The sequence below is a fragment of the Gouania willdenowi genome, chromosome 9 (assembly GCF_900634775.1).
Source record: "Gouania willdenowi chromosome 9, fGouWil2.1, whole genome shotgun sequence".
Taxonomy (NCBI): Eukaryota; Metazoa; Chordata; class Actinopteri; order Blenniiformes; family Gobiesocidae; genus Gouania; species Gouania willdenowi.
Window position 1 is genome coordinate 6,000,566 of NC_041052.1, and position 21,398 is coordinate 6,021,963.

General features: G+C 38.5%; 1 protein-coding gene across 1 annotated transcript in view; it reads left to right on the forward strand.

Moving 5' to 3' along the window:
* The window catches only part of zgc:63587 (septin-2A), a 36,101-nt gene extending 16,528 nt beyond the window's left edge, over positions 1 to 19,573 (forward strand). Inside the window, exons 8-12 of the mRNA XM_028457326.1 lie at positions 13,303 to 13,404; positions 13,554 to 13,699; positions 14,909 to 14,992; positions 15,075 to 15,132; positions 19,052 to 19,573. Of these exons, the coding sequence (XP_028313127.1) occupies positions 13,303 to 13,404; positions 13,554 to 13,699; positions 14,909 to 14,992; positions 15,075 to 15,132; positions 19,052 to 19,117 (456 nt within the window). The 3' untranslated portion in view covers positions 19,118 to 19,573. The remainder of the gene's footprint in view (positions 1 to 13,302; positions 13,405 to 13,553; positions 13,700 to 14,908; positions 14,993 to 15,074; positions 15,133 to 19,051) is intronic.
* The last annotated feature ends 1,825 nt before the right edge of the window (positions 19,574 to 21,398 follow it).

A 21,398-nucleotide genomic window follows, 5' to 3' on the forward strand; every position in this document is an offset into this window, starting at 1 on the left:
TTAAAGCTGTAAATCCTTGTTTTGATCAGGAATAAAATGGGTTAAAAGTGACAAAGAATGGTGGAAAAGGTGGAAATTGGTTAAAAGTTGCAAATTAAGAGTGGCCAGAAACTGACAGAAAAAGTGGTTAAAAACGGTTCAAAGTGTCCATATTGGAAAATAGCAAATAGCAAGTAATGGGCGTAACAAATTGTGAATGTAGTTAAATTGGCAAAATAAGCATGATATATGGTCAAAAGAGTTTAAAAGTGACAATAGTGGGTCGAAATGTGTGACATTGAAAGTAGAAAAAATGTGCAAAAAGGAGCAAAAATATGGCAAGAAAGTGATGGAAATAAGTTCAAATATGTTAAGTTTGGTGTAGTTGCAGAAAAAGGGTGAAAATTAGCAAAATGGGCTCAAATTGCTTCACTGTACTCAAGTACAGTGAAGGGGAAGTGCTGAAAGGGACGGGCATAGGAAAAAAGTGATCTGGACACCATTGATGGAGTACATCTCCTCCAGTCTTCTCCTGTCCCAGATATTTCCTGTTGGAGCTCAACCGTGTGTCTGCCTCCCGGCCTCCACGCTCCACAGCTTACTGCAGTCCAGATGTGTAGCGACAGCGTAGTCCCCGGATGACGCAAACCTCACATCATTGTCGTTATTGATAAACTCTGACCCGTCAGATGTAATGGGCAGTATGTTTCCTGCTTCTGTGCCACTCTTCTCATTCTCAATCTCAACAATAATTCACATTGTCTATTCAAGACTTTAGAAAAGTCTATTTTTTGGTTCTTTAATATCCTGATTATAGTATTATTTATCTAAACCCCAAACAAATCCAGACCGACCACTGCTTATTTCAGGGGTGTTAAAGTTATTTTTGCTCAGGGACCAAATTCAGTGCAGTTTATGCTGAAGTGGGCCGCAGATTAGTTAGAAATAAAGTGCAATTTTAACAATGATGTGCCCTAGTTTTCACTTTGTACGTTTAACTGAAATACAGTTTAAAAGGCGCCAACAATAGCCAAGAAATAAGCTACGGCTATCAGTGCCTGCAGGATCAACGCTTCAAAAATCCTTGATTTTGTGACCAATTTTTTGCAATTTAGAAGTTTGTGATAAAATGCTTGGAATTCAGAAAAATTCAAAATTATCCCTAACGTATTGGTGATTTCTGCAGAAAGAAGAAACTGTGGAGGTACAATCCTGGCTTTATTTCCCTTGTGCACAGATTTTGCTTGAAAATTGCTTCATTCTAGCAAATCTGAAGGACACAGAGGTGCCATTGAAGACCTATGCTTGTCTTCCTGTAATTTAAGAGAAAGAGAAAACAGGATCTAATGTACGTCACGGTGTCACAACATTTGAACTCTGCTATTATTTAGTGTTTTCATGTGTAACGCTAAAAGACTTTAGCATCAATTGGGGAATTCCTGCTTTTAGTGTCCTAAAAAGACCTGCCAGTGTTGTAGTGCTCACATTGTGTGACCTTGCACAACCTTTTTAAGTGCTCCTCTGGCACTTTAGATGAACAACATCATGTTTCCTGTTAGCACTGAGCCCAATTCCAAACAGCAGAAAAACCACTGGGGTTGTTCATTGCGAGTTCTTTCATCAGCATCCACCAATTCAACTGTTTTGATTCACAAAAACAAAACAATGTCAGATTTTCTTTTTCGGGGGGAGTATGCTTGTGTGCAGATATGTTTGCCTGTATATTTTACTTTTAGTACACATTCAAAGTAGATGAGATTGTAAAGAAAACGTGTGCGAGTTAGAAAAGTATCGCTCTCATCTGTCCTGTTTGCAGCTCTATCTGTGATACACATCCTCTGTTTCCTTAACAGGCATTTCCCTGATTGACGCTAAACAGCTATTAGCATTGAGACACGTGCACAGAAACACTAACACTCTCACACACACACTTCCATCACAATTTGCTACACTAAACATGGGCTGGAAATCTTTTTTGTTTGTACACAAAAAGGCCCATTTCCATTTATCTTGGACTTTTATAATGACGGCCAGTTCCTGGATGAGCCCTCATGCCCAGGAAATTGAGGGTTAATTTAGCTATCTGGCCTAAATTTAGAAATAGCATATGTCTCTAAGGAGGGTATAATATCCAAGTTAATGTGCCAATTTGACCACAATTTAGGCATGCACCGCTTTATCGTCATCTTAGTTCCTACAAAGACAATGACCTTAATGACTGATAGTTTGTTAGACTCATTTTAAGAAGAACCAGCACTCAGATGCTCAGATTTCTTGTAGAAGAATGCTCCGAGGTAAAAAAAAAAAAAATCCAGATTTTAGGTGTCAAACATGTTTAAGCTTGGCCTGGAATGCCAAGCTTATTGTATTTTTTTGTATTCGGTTTGTATATTTACTGGGCTGCATGTGGCCCCATGGCCACCAATTGCCCATGTCTGCTCTAGACAAATACGTGTTGTCACACAGCAAAGAGGAAAGAAAAAAACTTTCTCCAATGGACTGGCTTCCTGTCCAGGGTGTATCTATCCTGCCTTGCGCTCCATTGTCGGTCGGATTAGGTTTCTATGATCCTGTACAGGGGTAAGCAGGTATGGGTGATAAATTAATTAATGATTTAGGGTATTATGAAAAAAACGCTGTATTAAATTCACTGATTTTGACCAAAGGTGATTGTTAGTGCAATGTCAAATATTAGGCAGTGGGATGAGTTTTCTTGGGTCTTAGAAAATTTTTCTCATTTTGAATGTGAAGCTTTTTCAAGTAATATACATTAATCTCCATTGGGTGTCTCCCAGGGGAACTGGCTTGAGTATTTGTTGGCTGATCAGATTAGTCAAAGTGGCCCTTAGGTATATATATATGTGTGTGTGTGTGTGCGTGATTCCTGTTCTGCAGTCCGGTCTGGAGTGGAGCACCAAGCCTTCCTTTGAGGTCAGAGTGTCACAAGCCAAGAACCTGCCAAAAAGCTGAAGGCTGGAGAATGATTGAATGCTCCCAGTGTTTCTCCCATACAATTTATTGGCTTGTTGTTTTTTTGGCCACTTTCTCACCATTTGGAGCCATAAGTCTCAGCAGAAATGGAACCCTTTCCCTTTTGTTGTGAAGCCTAGTCCAGGCTTTTCTTTTATTATTTGGGGGGGAAACAGCTTGTAAAGAACAATACAGGTTTCCTGCAATGCGTCACAACTATTCCACTGACAAGACACAACCTGCTTGCCCTGCACAACTCAGGGTCAAAGGATACAGTTGCCAAACCTCTCATCATTTACTGTAGCTTTCATCTTTTTTTTCTTCTAGTCTCTCACCAAGCCCTCCCTCTGCTTTCTATGCCTATTTCTCTCTCTATTCTCTCTCTGTGTCGTTTTGTGTTCTCTTTTTTAATTTACACTAATGCCAATTTCCTCCAGAAGGGTCTCACTGGTCGGTTGCTTGTAAGTTGGCCTAAGGAAAGCATATTGGAAGGACTTATCCTCTCAGTCGGGGACTCTACAGTCATATCCTGTGTGAGGCTTTAGTCTGAAAGTGCTTTAGTTGGTTGTTTTTTGTATGAGGATGGAGGGTGGTACACAGCTGGATTCTACTGGAATTTGAAAGGAAGCAAAAAAAAAGAAAGATGCCATTATGTCAAAAGGTAGTGGACTTGACAAGCATGTTTTTAACCCACAAAAAATGGCCAATCAGGCCAAGATTTTTAACTTGAACCTTTGAATAAAACCCAATCTTCTACTCTTGTCCCGCTTTTACAAAATGGTCAGGTATGTATCTTGGAGGATTTGAGCCAGCCAGATGCTGTGTGTGATATCTTGTTTTTCTTGTGTGGGGATTTCTCGTCAGCCGGAGGTCAAGTGCTGAACGGCAGCCAAATAGTGAAGAGCTTAGCTTCTTCTAAGTTCTCATGCGTTGTGTGCGGAACAGAGATGTTTGGCCCTTTTCTCTTATTAATTCCCTCTTGTTTGCATTGAACATGCATTAATGTATTTTTGCTACATCAACTGCCCACTACCTTGTCTTCAGCATTTGTCAGTCTCATGTTGAGATCAGAATCAAGATTAGATATCGCTCCTTTTAGTGTGCTAAGGCTCATACCCTGGGCCGGAGGGTAGAGGTTTTTTTTATATTTAAGACACAGCTGTAATTTATTTATGTGTTTAGGATTCCCTGGTCAGTTTGTTTTCATATTTTTTCCCCCGTCAGTGTTTAAAACATGCAGATAGATTTATTATTTTTACCCTTAGTGGTCACTGTGCCAGGCTACGCTCCACATCTCTGCTAGTGTTGGAACAATATATAACCTTCTTTGTTATAGACTAGGCATCTATATCACACTATGATCTGGAAAAAACAGAATGGCTTGGAAAAACAGTAGGCCTATATGTTGAAAGGCATTGCAATATAGGTGCTGGTCATATAATTAGAATAATATCATGAAAAAGTTGATTTATTTCAGTAATTCCATTCAAAAAGTGAAACTTGTATATGATATTCATTCATTACACACAATTTTCATGATTATAACTGACAACTAATGAAAATCCCTAATTCAGTATCTCAGAAAATTAGAATATTACTTAAGACCGATACAAATATTAGCCAACTGAAAGGTGTGAGCATGTACAGCACTCAATACTTAGTTGGGGCTCCTTTTGCCTGAATTACTGCAGCAATGCGGCGTGGCATGGAGTCTATCAGTCTGTGGCACTGCTCAGGTGTTATGAGAGCCCAGGTTGCTCTGATAGTGGCCTTCAGCTCTTCTGCATTGTTGGGTCTGGCATCTTGCATCTTCCTCTTCACAATACCCCATACATTGTTTATGGGATTAAGGTCAGGCAAGTTTGCTGGTCAATCAAGAACAGGGCTACCATGGTCTTTAAACCAGGTACTGGTAGCTTTGGCACTATGTGCAGGTGCCAAGTCCTGTTGGAAAATGAAATCTGCATCTCCCTAAAGTTGGTCAGCAACAGGAAGCATGAAGTGCTCTAAAACTTCCTGGTAGATGGTTGCGTTGACCTTGGACCTAATTAAACACATGACATGGCACCCCAAACCATCACTGACTGTGGAAAATTTACACTCAACCTCAAGCAACGTGGATTCTGTGCGTCACCTCTCTTCCTCCAGACTCTTGGACCTTGATTTCCAAAGGCCATGCAAAATGTACTTTCATCAGAGAACATAACTTTGGACCACTCAGCAGCAGTCCAGTCCTTTTTGTCTTTAGCCCAGGTGAGACGCTTCTGACGCTGTCTCTTGTTCAAGAGTGGTTTGACACAAGGAATGTGACAGCTGAAACCCATGTCTTGCGTATGTCTGTGCATGGTGGTTCTTGAAGCACTGACTTCAGCTGCAGTCCACTCTTTGGGAATCTCCACATTTTTGAATGGGTTTTGTTTCACAAACTTCTCCAGGGCGTGGTTATCCCTATTGCTTGTACACTTTTTTTCTACCACATCTTTTCCTTGCCTTTGCCTCTCTATTAATATGCTTGGACACAGAGCTCTGTGAACAGCCAGCCTCTTTAGTGATGACCTTTTGAGTCTTGCCCTCCTTGTGCAAGGTGTCAATGGTCGTCTTTTGGACAACTGTCAGGTCAGCAGTTTTCCTCATGATTGTGTAGCCTACAGAACTAGAATGGAGATCATTTAAAGGAGTTTGCAGGTATTTTGAGTTAATTAGCTGATTAGAGTGGGGCACCAGGTGTCTTCAATATTGAACCTCTCCACAATATTCTAATTATCTGAGATACCTAATTTAGGGTTTTCATTAGTTGTCAGTTATAATCATCAACAGTAAAAGAAATAAACACTTGAAATACGTCAGTCTTTGTGAAATGAATATATACATTATACAAGTTTCATTTTTTAAATGGAATTACTGAAATAAATCAACTTTTTCATGATATTCTATTCTATTCTATTATATGACCAGCACCTGTATATTCCATGTTGCTAATAAGCCACTTGCCGCAATGCTTTTGATCACCTGACCAAGTCACTAAGGTCTGTGATGTAAATCCTAACCTATCCCTCGGCTCGTCACACTTAAATACATGATTACATGAATAGTGGGATTGTATCGTTGCATGCTCTTTGATCACAGAGAGAAGTGGGTGGCCTTGACTGTACTAATACTTAGTCCAGACACTCAGTATGACCACACCACACGCATTCATTAAAGGTCTTTATTTTGCTTTGGTCTTTGGTTGTCAAGTACATCACCACCCTTTAGATTGTATCCTACTGTTCTGGACCCTTGTGGTCTAATCTTTAACCAATTGAATACATCTGGAATGTGGTTTTGTGTGTGCAAACTTCTTTAATCCGAGGAACAGAAAGATATTGTTTTCCCTGGTGCTGCTATACCGATGTTGGCTGGATTTGTCAAAGAGGGTCAGTGACTAAGGATGGAAGCGCACGTCTGCGGTTCTTTCAGGATTATTCTGTTTTTAGTGATTCATTGACATTCAGGAGCTACAAAACTTAGTGTGTGTAACAGCCAAACTGCTGTTTTCCTCTCCTGTAGCTGAGTTCTACCAGATTACTTAGTGAGACGGCAGAATGGGTGCAGGAGTATTTGTGTGTTTGTGTAGGAAGCTGGTATGAGGTCTAAATCCCTTTAACCCCCTCCAGACCAGGTATTGTTGGGGCTCCCTCACCCTCTCAGACTCCCTGCAGGCAGGAGAGAGCTGCTTAGTCAAAAGTCGTTTCCTGGAAAAACCGAATACCATTCGTGCAGTCACAGGACTGCAAACTAACTTTGAGAAACTGACAATTGTAAAGACTCTGTTTGTTTTCATCTGTTAATTCTATTCAGTTTATTTTTGATTGGTTAACAACTTTATGTGAAAATAGATCATTGTTGGTAAAATGAGTTTATATGGGAAAAAAACGACCAAGTATATTGGTTGGCTCATTGGTGCCTGGATACCAAGACGGTATCAGAACATTTTAGTCAATGTTTCCAGATGAGTTATGTTGTAAAAGAAAGAGTTGTTGATCCTAGGGGTTGTTGATAGATCTATGATGTTTCTAGGGGGTTAATCATAGAATCCTGGCTACACCTCCCGGACACTACTCGGGGCTACTGGAGGTATCTTCTTTTCGATGTTCAGTTTTTGCCATTGACTCACATTTTCACACATCAATCACCCTGCAACGGTGAATGCTACTGTAAATGGACTACACTTTGTGTCGTTGCTGTGAGATTGATGTAGGCTTTTACAATAAAACAACTTTACAGGATGAGCCATAATATTATGATGTCCAAAAAAAGAGAATGATTAACAGTATTACTACTACATTCTCGGGCTGGTCCGGATTTCGAGTTTGTGCTGCGCCAGACATTTCTTTTTACAGCAGTTCGGACTAATTTTGTTATTAACAATAATTAGGATGGAATGCTATTTGTCATTACATAAATTACATTTACCTAACAATTTACTTTTCATTATGTTTACATTATCATAAAATTGGCAAAAGTGCAAGACCGTAGCTTAAAATGTTATTTACGCTTCAAAACTAAATAAACATGTGGCTTTTATTTGATGCTTGTAGAAGATAAAGATCTCACTTTTGTTGACTTTTTTAAACAAAAAAAATAAGAGTAATTTGGTTTATTGTGTACCTGTCATTTAAAGGTAGATAGTCGTAACAATGTAATTGCATCTGCACTGTTCAAAGCAAACAATCTTTTTAATTTGTACATTAGTCATACCACATGTAACCACTACATAAATCTTATTTCCTAAAATTTAACTTAGATGCTTTGTTGTTTTGGTTTTTTCCTATTCACCACCTTCTCTGTAACTCCAGTTTGGGAATTTCCTTTTTTTGTAGAAGATAATTCATGGCTCATCGCACAAAGTGAGCTTTAAATGCTTGTTTTGTTCGAATGCGGTGGACCTATACTATAAGCTCCAAAAAACACAAAGTACTCACCCTAGCCAGGAAAAGGCTTTCATATATTCTCCACTCTTGGGAGTAGAAGTGAATCTGAAGCCCGTTGTAGCAGTGTCCTGTCTACGGGTCAGTGACTGCAAAAATTGTGTAAATATTTTATGGGTTTGTGTATGATTTAGAATAAATAAGACAGTTTTAAAAGTTGAACTGTGCAAAAGACGTGTCCTATGTTGAGGCCTTTCTTCTTTGTGTAAGGGAGGCTTAAATTTGACTTGGTTTAATGACAGGGAAGCAGTGTTTGATTCCCATGGTCTACAGAAGCTGGCAGGCTGCAGCATGAATACATAAATGTTGTGTAAAGCACTGCTGATCAGCTAAATTTTTACTTTGAATCAGAGCTAATTGTTCACGATGCAGGTTCCTTGTTGACTGGTGTGCGTTCTCTCTGTCTGTGTTGTTGTATTTCCTCAGAATGCTGTGTTGCATGCATGTACTTCCAAGTATTGTTCCAGGCTACAGTTTTAGCATGCCTGTGTGCGGTTAGTTTCTGAAAGGCTTGAGCTGCACTGTTGACCACAATCCTTTATTTTCTGTTTGCTTTCATTGTTGTTTTCTAAGACTTCATTCTTACTACAGATGCTTGAGTCAGTTTTGTTTTTGTGGATTTGTTGGTGAGAATGAACAAATGGTGAAAATGTTATTCTTCCTGCAGGTTGACGTGTCAAAGCTGATAATCCCTGTAATGATGGGTTAGAGCTGCATTTCATAACGACTGGAGTATTTAGTTCAATCTGGTCCAACGTTTCTGACCACGTCATGCTGTGTAATCACATCTATGTATAGACCTGTACAGGTATCCTATATTTGGGCTGCGGTGTGATGAATAAGGCTATTCCTAGAGGAGGGACCGAACCATGATTTTTTTTTTTTTTTTTTGGAAAAACCACAACTGAGATGATTCACCAGCAGTTTTATCTCACTTAGGGTGCTTTCACAGATATTGTCCGGTGGACTCTGTGCAGTTCAGGTGGTGAATCTGCAACATTGTTGCATTTTAAGTTGGTCTGGTCTGCTTTCACACATTCTTTTTCCCAAGCGCACTAAACTTTCTGAACGTCACTCAGGCAAAACGGTCTGTTGCCTATTGGACAGAATACTTCAGCCTCCATAAACTTATGTCAGAAAAATGCATTTTCCAAAGGAAATCCTCAAACAATCCCCACAGAAATGTTTCTAATGAATAAAAATGACCCATGAACACAATGAGTTTGGAAATGTTTGTGACGTGTATGTCTGTGTGTTGATGCAGAATGGATCGAGGAGCGCTCGGTGTGTTTATGTACGTGTGTGCACGTTGCCTTGACGACAGTTTGTGTGTGTGCCGCTGCACTGTCACTGACAGTGCACAGTCACGACCTATATTTGGTCCCTCTTCCTATATTTTCCATAGGAAATCCTAAAGCAAACCCTGCAGAAACATCAGTAATAATAATTCAAAATAACCCATAATCACACGATCCCACAACCTGCGCTAATGCGCTACATAAACACAGCTGATGCCGCTCCGTCTCAACCTTGTCAGCGCTTAGAGGTGTCATGACACCGGTAACTTACCGGAAAAGATGTATGATGTGTGAAGATACATAGCAGTCAGGTGTGCAGCCATCGCTGACCATGTGAACAGTATGAGGAAAAGAGAGACGTGACATAAATGTGTTTGTGTGCTGACAAAGTGGGTCTGAAAATGGATGAATAGATATTTGTGTGTGTGCTGCCTGCTAGAGTACTGGGTTGTGAGTGTGTGCGCATGCCTGTTGCTGCAGTGACAGTGTGTGTGATTGCTGTGTGCTGTCCTGTCCCTGATGGAGTTGCTCCGTCACTATTGCGCTTCAACGTCATGTCCTATATTTGGTCCTGGTTGCTTTCTCATATGGTTAAAAACTGCACAATGCTTCGCTTGAGTTAAACTGAGACCCTTATTTTTCAAAGGACTAGAGTTTGCTTGTTTGCTCCGCACTAAAGTTCTAGTGACCTTTCACATATCGCAAAAAGACCGGAGTATCCGAGGAAGCAAAGCATGGTGCGGAGCAAAGAGGTATGTGTGAAAGCACCCTTAAGTAACCTTGCAACAGAACCGTATCAGCCTGAACCTATCACAGCTATCCGTTACTACCAAACATTTCCACAAACAATGCCCTCGTTCGGTGATGCAAGCCAGAAACACAGAGCGATAAACCTTCAGCTTCCTTTTCTAATTAATACTGAACCGTGTCCTGCATGGCATTGTTTGTCCTCTGCCTTCACAGCGTTGAGTGGACCTGGACGGCCAACCATAATAGCTTAGAGAGTGAGGGGGAGGGTAATAAAATCCAAATGGCTTGTGTTGCCAACAACCTTCTGCCAACTAAAATATGCAACCGAGAGGAGGAGAGTGAGGTGTAACCTGAAGAATTAAGGCTTACATTGTGTACAGTAAATCAGCAGGAGACACAGGGATTTGGAGCGGCCAGTAATTTTGACATCTGATGATCCCTCAGAGGTCTTGATTATAGGTGTCAGGCCGTGCTTAAGCACATGTTACGGAACAAATATTTCAAGGTAAACAGCCATTTGGGCTTTACTTGATCTGACAGCAGATGACAACGTTAAATGTCTGCAGTAACCTGATAACGTCTCTGAATATTTGATTGTTTTCCTTTCTGACTTGTTTCACTTTCACAGTTTGATTCTCCCATGTTTATGAAACCATAATTTGTTGTTTGGTAAATTTTCTTCCTGCTATTGTGTTAAAGATAACTGTGCAATGTTAAATTTGGTGACTCAAAATGTTGCATCATAGTTTCCATAGTTAATGTGGAAAAATTCTAAAGGACGCTGTTTGACTGTACTCTATGAATAATAGGAAATATTTGTATGATGTGATTTGTACTGTGATTGTATAAAAAAGATATAGATATCTCAATATAGGCAAAATTGTCATTTATATCTATTTCGTCAAAATAGAAAACTTGGTATATCTTGAATCACGATATATTGCCCAGCGCTGTTTAACACTATAACTGTGTCCCAATCTGTCTTTCCTGTCTAATTCCTCTGGGTAAATTATTGGCTTAGTAGAAGAAATAAAACATATCAGTGAGTAAAGTTTTTATGGCTAAGAAAAAAAATAGGCTTATTTTATTTATTTATTTATTTAATTTGTTCCTTTCAGATTTGTTTCACTTTTACAGTTTGATTCTTTCTTGTTTATGAAACCACAATTTGTTGTTTGTTAAATTTTTTTCCCTACTATTGTGTCATATCTGTTTATTTTCCCACTGAATCCACTCTGTCTGTGACGCTCCATGTTTACCCAGCCGCCATGTCGGGCCGTTTGGGTAAATCACAATGTTCAAGTGAGAGAAGGAAAAAGAGGCACTGGTTCAGTGTCACGATCTCCTCCCAGCCCCGCAAAGCCTGTTTGTTTTTAGATCGACTCCACAACAATACCCGACCATGCCTGCACACCCACTATCTCTCACATGCAGTCCAGTAGCGCTCGCTGAGAAAACAAACGGCAGCCATAACAAGCACTCAAACAGGAGCAGGACTCTGGGATGTGAGCGCACCTTTTCCTATACAGTCCCGCTGAATCCCTGGTGTCCTGTTTTACACCACGGTACATGAAAGTCATCATGAGAAGTCAGGAAAACAACTGTTGACGTTACATAATAGTACATTGTGGAGTTTGAAAATCTGTTCTTTTGAACACAAAGGGGGAAAAATGCAGCTTTGATGTTTAGAATAACAAATACTGACATCTGTATATGACGTCGTGGCTTAAAAAAAAGGCATTCTTTTGTTCAAATTGTTTCTTCACCGGTTCGTCAGATACAAAGGAGGGTGAGAACGTCAAACTCTACACAGGCTGTTCTTTTTCACTTTCATACCTCCTCCAGTCTCACCCTTCCTCCCCCATGGGGGGCTTTAATTAAATATGTTATTTCAACAGGTACACACATGCGCACACACACACACACACACACACACAGCCTCACATTAAACTACACTCTTCTTCTCTGTTTATGGGTCATGGTGTCAACAGGTTATTTCCTTGTAAAAGTCAGTTTTCAGTACATGATCTTGATTTATACTGTATATATACATTTATGTCAACTGCAGAATCACATCATTCAAATGGGGTCGCCTAACATGGGTCGCGAGATGCCTTCAAATAACTAAGAATTTTTTTTTAACAATTTGAGCCCATTTTTGCTTATTTTTACACATTTTAACCTATTTTCATCACTTTTTCTTTCCATATTTTTGCTCCTTTTAATGTATTTTTGCTACATTACTCTCTTTTCTGCCACTTCCCCATCAAATTTCAATGCCTTTCCTGCAATTTGTTTCCACTTTCAGCAAGATATTTTTTGCATTTATAAACCCTTTCCATCACTTTTCCCACCTCATGTTGCAGCATGTTATCCCATTATTGTCACTTTTAACCTCTTTTTACCATTACTCATGCTTATTATTGTCAATTTAACCACATTCACTATTTGTCATGCCCATAATTTGCAAGTTTAAACTAATTGTTCCTACTATTTTCTGCCACATTTAAGCCAATATTGACACTTTGAACCCTTTTTACCACTTTTTTGGTTTTAAAAATCCCATTTCACCACCTTTTCCACCATTTTTGGTCACTTTTAACCCATTTTATTTCTGATTAAAACAAGGATTTACATCTTCAAGATGACTATATACTATAATACATTTCCTTGATAACAGTGGATATTAATCAGATAAATAAATAAATGTGATTATCACAGATTCATAGAACAATGGACCATCATTTTGCCTACTTTATGGATGAACCTCAAAAATCTCTCCCCTTTATTCCCACTTATAGATGTTTGTTTTGTTTTGGGGGTCGTGGGCTGAAAAGGTTGAGAGAAAAATGTTTTTTCTTTTGTTTTTTTATTATTATTCTTTTTTAAATTAAAGCACAACACACAATCTCAAACAATTGTATTCTAAACTTTCACTTTTTAAATATAAATCTAGTTCAAATAAAAGGCAGAGTAAAAACATCTTGTTACTTGACTACTTGTAACAATATAACAAACATGATCAAAAAAAAAAAAAAAAAAGATTCCCTGGGGTCGCCAGAAACTTGTTAAATCAAAATGGGGTCATGACCCAAAAATGGTTTGGATAACGGACAAATAAAAACAAATATATAACCACTGGTGAAAAATATGACTTTCTGTTGGAGGTAAAAAAATGGTCAGCAAAGCTAAAATGCTTGATGGAAAGAATAGTTGTTTATTTTGTATTAAAAGTACCGTTTTCTCCGTATGCAGAGGGAGATATCCATGGATTTCTCTGAGTTCAGGTGACTGTCTCGTCACCTTGTTTATTTTATTTTTAATGCTCTTTTCAGATCCTTGATGAAATCGCAGAACACGGTATCAGAATCTACCAGCTGCCCGACGCAGACTCTGACGAGGACGAGGAGTTCAAGGAGCAGACCAGAGTCCTGAAGGTGAGAGCAGGACGCACAGATGTGATCTCACACCAGATGTTTCTCTTTGCTGTTCCCATTCCTCGTCTCCGATACCTTTATTTTCCATCTCACTTCCTTTGACGTTGTTTTTGTCTGGGCATCCACTGACTTCTGACTTCCTCTCCCAGGCCAGCATTCCCTTTGCCGTCATCGGCTCCAACCAGCTGATCGAAGTCAAGGGAAAGAAGATCCGTGGTCGTCTCTACCCGTGGGGCGTGGTGGAGGTGGAGAACCCGGAGCACAATGACTTCCTCAAACTACGCACCATGCTTGTGTGAGTGTTCAACAACACATTTAATCTACAAATGTTTCTTTGTCCTTCACTTGAAACGACACAATTAACATGTTTGTGAGTAATATGAAACACCGCTGCACGGACAGTCAGAGGAAAAGCCCTGAAAGATGTTTGTTTGAATGTTTCTGATATTTAAATCAGTCAAACAAACTTATCAACATTGATCACAGAAAATACATACATGTGTATCTTTTTAGGGACACAACCCAACATTTAACAGCAGAAAAAACAATCAAGCCTGACCTTAACATGTCTACGTTGACCTTGGATATGAAGCTGCGAGCTTAAATAGAAAACAAGGTAACACTTTATTTTTATGCATAAGGCTGACATTGCATTGTCATTATTTGTCATTAGCATGAATACGGTGTCATGAAGGCTGTGATTAAGTGTTGTTTGCAAAATTCTAACACCTTTTGCTAAATTATAACAAATGTTGGCATTTTTTGGGTTAGGTGGATGGATCTAGTGGGGCTAGGGTTAAGGTTAGGGTAACTTAGGGTTAGGGGTAACGAACAACACTTAATGATAGCCTTCATGACACCTTATTCATGCTAAAGACAGGTGTCATGTCATAATAATGACAGTGTAATATCAGCCTTAAAGTGTTACCGAAACTTTTTTTTTTGAAAATGCCAAATATCCGAAAACAGTAAAACTGTAGTCTAATTAATTTACAATTATTAATTTTGTGTTGTTGTTTTATCCCCAGAGAAGAAACTCACGTTTTTTTTTTCCCCCTAAATCGTTCTATTACAACTGGTACAGTGTCATACTTACAGTCTCTTTTATTTATGAACACACACATAGTTCATTTTATTTACTCTTGGGCGAAAGGATAAGAACTGGAATATATATAAAATAATCATATGACATTTTTTTGTGAAAATTACAAATATTCTAAAACAGGAAACCTCTAGTCTAATTTTAGGAAATATATTTTTTCTTTTTTTTTTTCTTCCTTTTTTCTGTTTTTTGAGCCCGTAGGGGAAATTCATTTTTTTTTTTTTAGTTTTTGCAAAAATGTTCCATTACTACTGGTACAGTATCATAGTTAGTTTTTTTTTTGTTAATGAACAAACATACAGTTCATTTCATCTACTCTTGAATGACAGGATGCAGAATTAGAGTTCTGATGCTCTCTAGTGTCTGAATATGGGATTGCATTTTTGTTTTTGCTTGTTTTAGGACACACATGCAGGATCTCCAGGAGGTGACTCAGGATCTGCATTACGAGAACTTCCGTTCAGAGAGACTGAAGAGAGCGGGCAGGTGAGAGGCTCTTCTTAAGGTCAGTGTTCGAGCAAATACAACATGGTTAACAATGTTTTTTCTCGTACCTGTTTTGCTACAGAGCCGTGGACGAGGACGTGTTGGATAAGGACCAGATCCTGCTACAGAAAGAGGCCGAGGTAAAAGCACATTAACAACTGCTGAAGGTTTTTGGCAGCTGTAAAACTCTCCCCACCTTCTTAGATCAGCGTTTCCTTTTTATTGACTCCAAGTGTGAGAGAAATAAAAGCACTTCAATAGGTATTGTTTACTTTAAAACCACAATGCTGCATGTCACCAGGCAATAACCTGCTTCCTGATTGCTTTCGATTGGCCCTGTTTGTGTTATTGTCGTGGTGGAATGACATGAGCGGGCGCGGCTCAATCAGAGCTGTTTGTAAACAATGTTCCGGGGCAGGATATCCCATTCGCTTCCATCCAAGCACTGTTTTATTGTGGGAATGACCTTAATAACAAGACGAGCCCGAAACACAAGGCTGGAGGCAATGGCGGCTCATTTGTTTACGTGTTTCCAGTGGGAAACATTACAATGATCCGTGGTACTCTGTCGAATTAAAATACATTCCCAGAAGAGATCAGATATGAAATTGTTTCTGAAGTTCAGGTTCCATGAGGGAAGGGGATTCGTTTGTTCTAGTAAACAGAAAGTTGAAACAGAGTTCACATGTTTTAGTTTTGGTAAAGTCCAAAGCAAACCCACCATCACTTAATTCAGTTCACAAATGGTTTCCCAGTCTAACAGTAACACAACCACCGAAGAAGAAAGTCATAGTTTGCTTGTGCTATGACCACAAAAGCTGCTATCCGGAGTTTCTGAGAGAACGTCTCGATGTCCCGCCCTCAACAGCTCTACTTCCTCCCCTGCCTCTGCTAATCTACCAGAAGCCACACCTCTACGTTTGTGCATGCGCACTGCAAAACATAACAAAGTTGCATACCACAAAAACTACATATTTATTTCTTAGTGCCATAACTTTTGATTAAAACATGTTTATTACCTGTCCATGAGAATTGTCGCCAAATTCTGGTCAGTTTGAAATCCTTTTAAAAGCAGCAAGTCCCTCCCCCTTTGAAAAGCAGCTCAGAGATCAATTCTGTTGCGGTTACGAAGACGTTAATCAACAAACTTTGTACCCGGACTTTTCTTTTCTTTTGTTTAGTGGAAGCTTTATACGTTGGCAATCGTGGAATGGGTAGCTGAAGTTTCAGATCGCTCCTCCATGACACTATGCTGCTCAGTGATACCTATTTCCTGTTTTAACGGTGCACGTGCATTCATTTTGAATGACAGTGGCCCACTCCAGGAAATCCAAACCAATTGGCTGGGTGAAGTCGGCTCTTAGGACGAAGTCGGGACTTGAATGACCACCGACAGTAGACCATAGTAAAAGACTAGTTAGGTATTTTTTTGTATTTCAAAAGAATGATACATAAACATAGATTTCTCAGAAACTCGATATCAGCTTTCATGTACAGTGTCTATATTGAGGCTGTAATGCTTTGCACTTCTACATAAGTTGCTAAAAAGAAATCACAGTTTTAAAGGTCCCATATTATACAGTTTTTCATTAATTTCACACAGCTGTCAAAGGTCCAACAACACTGTATTCGATAAGCATTGTCCCAAACTCATCCGTAGTCCTGAATTTCCACTGTCTAAAAGTAGCTCAAATGGCTCTGCTGAGCTCTTCTGAGAACAGGCTGTTTCTATGCCTGTACCTTTAAATGCTAATGAGCTCCGTCTGTCGACGCCTACTTCTGTAGCTGGGACAGAATATAGGCACTTAAGTTGATTTGTACAACCAACAATAGAAAAAATACTGCTATGTCACCGTTGGAGAGAGCACAGTTGACCGAGTCAAATTCCTCGTGTGTACAACATACACTTGGCGAATAAAGATGATTCTGATTCTGATTCTGACACAACAAATTTAACCTCAGGGATGAACGCCCCCCCCTCTCGGATGTCTCCTATCACCGCTCAGAGGAGGTCGGCCTATGAAAATGACTCCTTTGGTTACGTAACGACAGGAGATGAATCTGAACACCCTGTAGGATCGCCGTTTTATCAGTGGGTGGGCTGCAGAGACCATGTAGGAATCGCTGGTTTTCCTCATTCTGGGAGTTGCCTGGCTTAGGGTGGACCAGTTTATAGATGCAGAGACCAGCAAAAACCTGTTTTTCATAATATGGGACTGCATTTTTGAGGGCTGCAAACATTAAAAGATAACTGTGCAATGTTAAATTTGACGACTCATCATAGTTTTCATTGAGTCCATTTTTTTTACGTGAAAATAACTAAACCACATTTGTCAAACTCAAGGCCCAGGGGCCAAATCTGGTCATTTAAACCATCAAATTCGGCCCGCAGGATAAAGTCGAAATTACAGAAAACATGAATCTTTGTGTAAAAATAACAAGTAATTCAGTTGTAGATGAATACCAACAATATTTGCCAGCACTCACAGTCAACAGTCATTTTTAGTCACCCATTGTTGAAAAATAAATCTTTAACTTTTCCAAAATCCTGCAATTTTATGAAAATTATTTCATAAATTTCTCCCAATTTGAATAAAAATTGGTCACAAACTCAAAGAAATAGTGGATATTGCCTGTAACTTTCATTATTTAACATATATTTATAGGGCAGAATAACGTTGAAATCGCGGCCCTCTTGAGATCAACGTGGTCCGTATTTGGCCCTTGAACTAAAATATGACTAGTTACTGTATGCATTGATCACATCAAATTTGTCTGTGTGTATTTACAAACATTAATACCATCACATATTAAGTTGATCAATGCTAATTAAATCTTTAAAAAATGCATACACTCTTATCCTACATATCTTACTGTCGTTCAATTGACTAAAATTAGGCTATAACTGAAATAGTCTCGATGACAAAATTTTGACTAAAACTGAGTATTTTAATCTGGGTAAATGAAATAAATCAAGTCAGTGAGAGCAAAGTTTTCACCGCTAGAATAAAAAAGTTTATTTTATGAAAATCATTTATATTATCTACTATATTTTATTCATTTATTTATTTAAAAATATGTAATTTCTGCTTGAACAATCTACATCCTTTAAGTATATTTTCTATTTTTTATGTTCGATTGAATAAAATATTTCATTTAAAACTTGAATTTGTCCAAAATGTGTTTCCTACATTCTCTTTTTAAGCAGAATTTGTGTGTCAGGCGTGTCTGAACTAGCTTTTTGTCACGAAAATACATAATCCACTAGAATAAATCAAAACAATTTCTGTCACACAAAGTGACATATTCAGCCACTAGGTGGCAGTAGACGTTAAAGAACTACTCTTTTTTTTTTTTTTTTTTTTAGAAACGCCTCACAGCACCTTCAATTTTTTCATATTGTAATTGAAATATCAAAATTAGGACTCCACTTGTTTGTATTATAATTTGAAAATGATTTATTGATTTTTGGAATTTTAAAAATTTGATTTATAATCATCAATAATAAAATCATGATTAATCTATTATTAGTTTTTCACCACTTCTTGCAAGATTAACTTGTAGTACTAGTAGACCTAATGCAAATGAGGCAGGAAGGATTATAAACATATCCAGCTCCCTGATTGGTTGTAATATTTTAGAAAGCTTCAATATTAACCTATGGGGCTTACTGGTAGTCCTGGTGAACATTTTTCAGTTTACAAGTAGTAATAGTGAAAAGTGAACTTCTACACTGAATAATGTTCTTTTTGCTTCACTAGTTAGTGTACTTTTGCACTAGTAAACCAAAGTTGAGGACTAGTACAGCTTAACTATGGTTAATATCACCAATTTTTTTTAACTTTCACACACTTAAAAATCAATAGAAGAAATGGATATGGTTTTAAACTCATACATATGTTACAGGTCTTTATCTCTACAGCTTCTTACTGGAAAATTGTGCATGGTTGTTTAATAGAAACATAAAGTGACTTTACTCTAAGTTTCTGTTTTGTTTCTCTCTCTGTCTCTCTGTGTGTGTCTGTGTCTGTGTGTGTGTGTGTGTGTGTGTGTGTGTAGCTGAGGCGTATGCAGGAGATGATCGCCCAGATGCAGGCACAGATGAAGATGAAATCGGATGAGTAAATGAGTCACAGCTGCTGAGTGCCACACTCACTGTAAACCCCTAACACACACACACGTGCTACCAGACCCCATCACCACCCCATCCTATTCATTTGACCACCACTACATCCCATTACTACAACAGTCACTCTAATTGATTGTAAGAACTTTAAACAAAACCCTGTGTTTAGATTTTTTTTAATAACTAATGCCTTAAAGAGTAACTAAACTCCTGCTTTCTGCTGGCCTGCCACTAAATTTAAAAAAAAAATGCCTTGATTATGGGCGTTACTGCTGTAGCGGTAAGACACGCCCACTCTGTCAGCTCATACCGCTGTTCACAGAGACAGACGGTAATACACACAATGATGTGTCTGTACACGCACACACATAGCGAGTTCATAAGCTGAAATATGTCATTACTACCATTACAGGCACAGACAATCACAACGTGAACCTCACACACAGCCTTACAGACGTCATCAGGGGCAAACGATCCTGCTCTCGTGCACATAGTGATAATACGGACACACACGTCCGCGCACACGCAAAGACAGACAGGAATACACTCATAGCGTGATGTCTGTAAATACACACATAGCTCAGTGAACACTGATTAGCGAGGAAGCAGAGTCAAAAACATCACCGCACATGGAACACATTGGACTTCCTTATTGGCTGTCAATCAATGCTCACTGAGGGCTGTGATTGGAGGAAACCCTCTCCCTCCTCTCAGGTTCTACAGGAGAGGCGGGGCCAACAGTAAAAGTGATGACGCAGGGGAATCTGGAAGAATCCCTTTCAGCCAATAGCAATATTCAGTTGTAATAGTTGGCGTTCAACCCTTAGTGGCCAGTATAACGGACATTTTACAGCTAAATACGCAAAATTAAAATACTTTTCCTAAAATGTGAAGAGTGGGACTAGGATCAATCAACATCACTACTTAATACCCAAATACATATGTATTCAGCAGAGAAAAAAAAAGTGAGTTTGACGTTTAGTTTCTCTTTAAACATGTTTACATAGAATAATTGTGTCCACCGTGTTGTGTTTTATTTGTTGTCGGATTATAATCATTTGAATTGCAATCATGACTCGTTCATGATCCTATGCTTTGATCACTACAATACGTGACTGCATGTGTCTACAGGACAAGAAAAGCTTCCATGACTGACTTTGGTAAACGTTGAGTTTATTTTGTAGACGCTAACGCTAAAGACTAACGGGCACTGACGTGAGTCACACAATAGATAGGCATGTGGGGTTATATTACAGATTAATTATTGTATTTATGAATCTTAACGCGAGTGCCAAATTACATCGACAGACTGAAAACTCATCACATGATTCCTGTTGTGTGTGTTTTAGCTCCAGTGATGTAATCCAGTGTGTGAAAGAGTTGGTTTGTACACTTCTTTACATGCAGGATTTTAACACACTGTGCTCTATTTACCCTCACACTTTGCTCTCTTCAGGCTTCTGTTGACAGAACATCAACATCCTCAGTTTTCTTTTTGTACTGTCAAACAAGACGGCGCTGATATTTCATCTGAATCACACGGTGCCTCAGGCTGACTGTTGCTTATATTTACGCTGAAACTACAAGCTTTGTTTTTCTCGGTCAAGAGTCCATAAAAAATGTGTCAGTAAAATGTTTTTGTATTTCTTTCCAAAATAAAAATTGTTTATCAAACAAAAAAAGATGCAAACGTGTTTTGTTCCCGTCAGAAGTGTTAAAATCTCAGTTATTTCAGGCTACGTCTCACCTCAGACTTTCATTTCCTGTGTCTAATCATCCTGTAACTGTACCCAACCTACACCTGCATTGTTCTCTGCATTATTAGCATCTAAAAGTATATGAGTTTAAAATATGCATTAAAACTTTATCGTAGTTTGATTCTAACAAACAAAAATAATGAAGATTTTTAAGAGCTACTGCTTCAAATATAATGATAAGTAAAGGGATTAAATCAGTCTACTGTATTAAACACGTAAAGTTTTAATTTTTTAGTTTGAAAGAAAAAATCTTGAACTGGACACACACACATTATCAGTTATAAGCTTCCACAAATGGTGTGTACACAAGGTTGATTATTACATTACATTACATGAAGCCTTGTAGGACTCAAAAAATAAAATCTAAACAAATTTTTTTGAAGGGCTACGTAGTTAATGATAAATTAATAAGTGATGTGCTTGATGAGCATTTATTTTACTTGAAAAGTGGAACGTGTACCTTTTTGTTGACTAGGAATATTTTAATAATTATATAATCTAATTAACTCTCTAAATATAACAT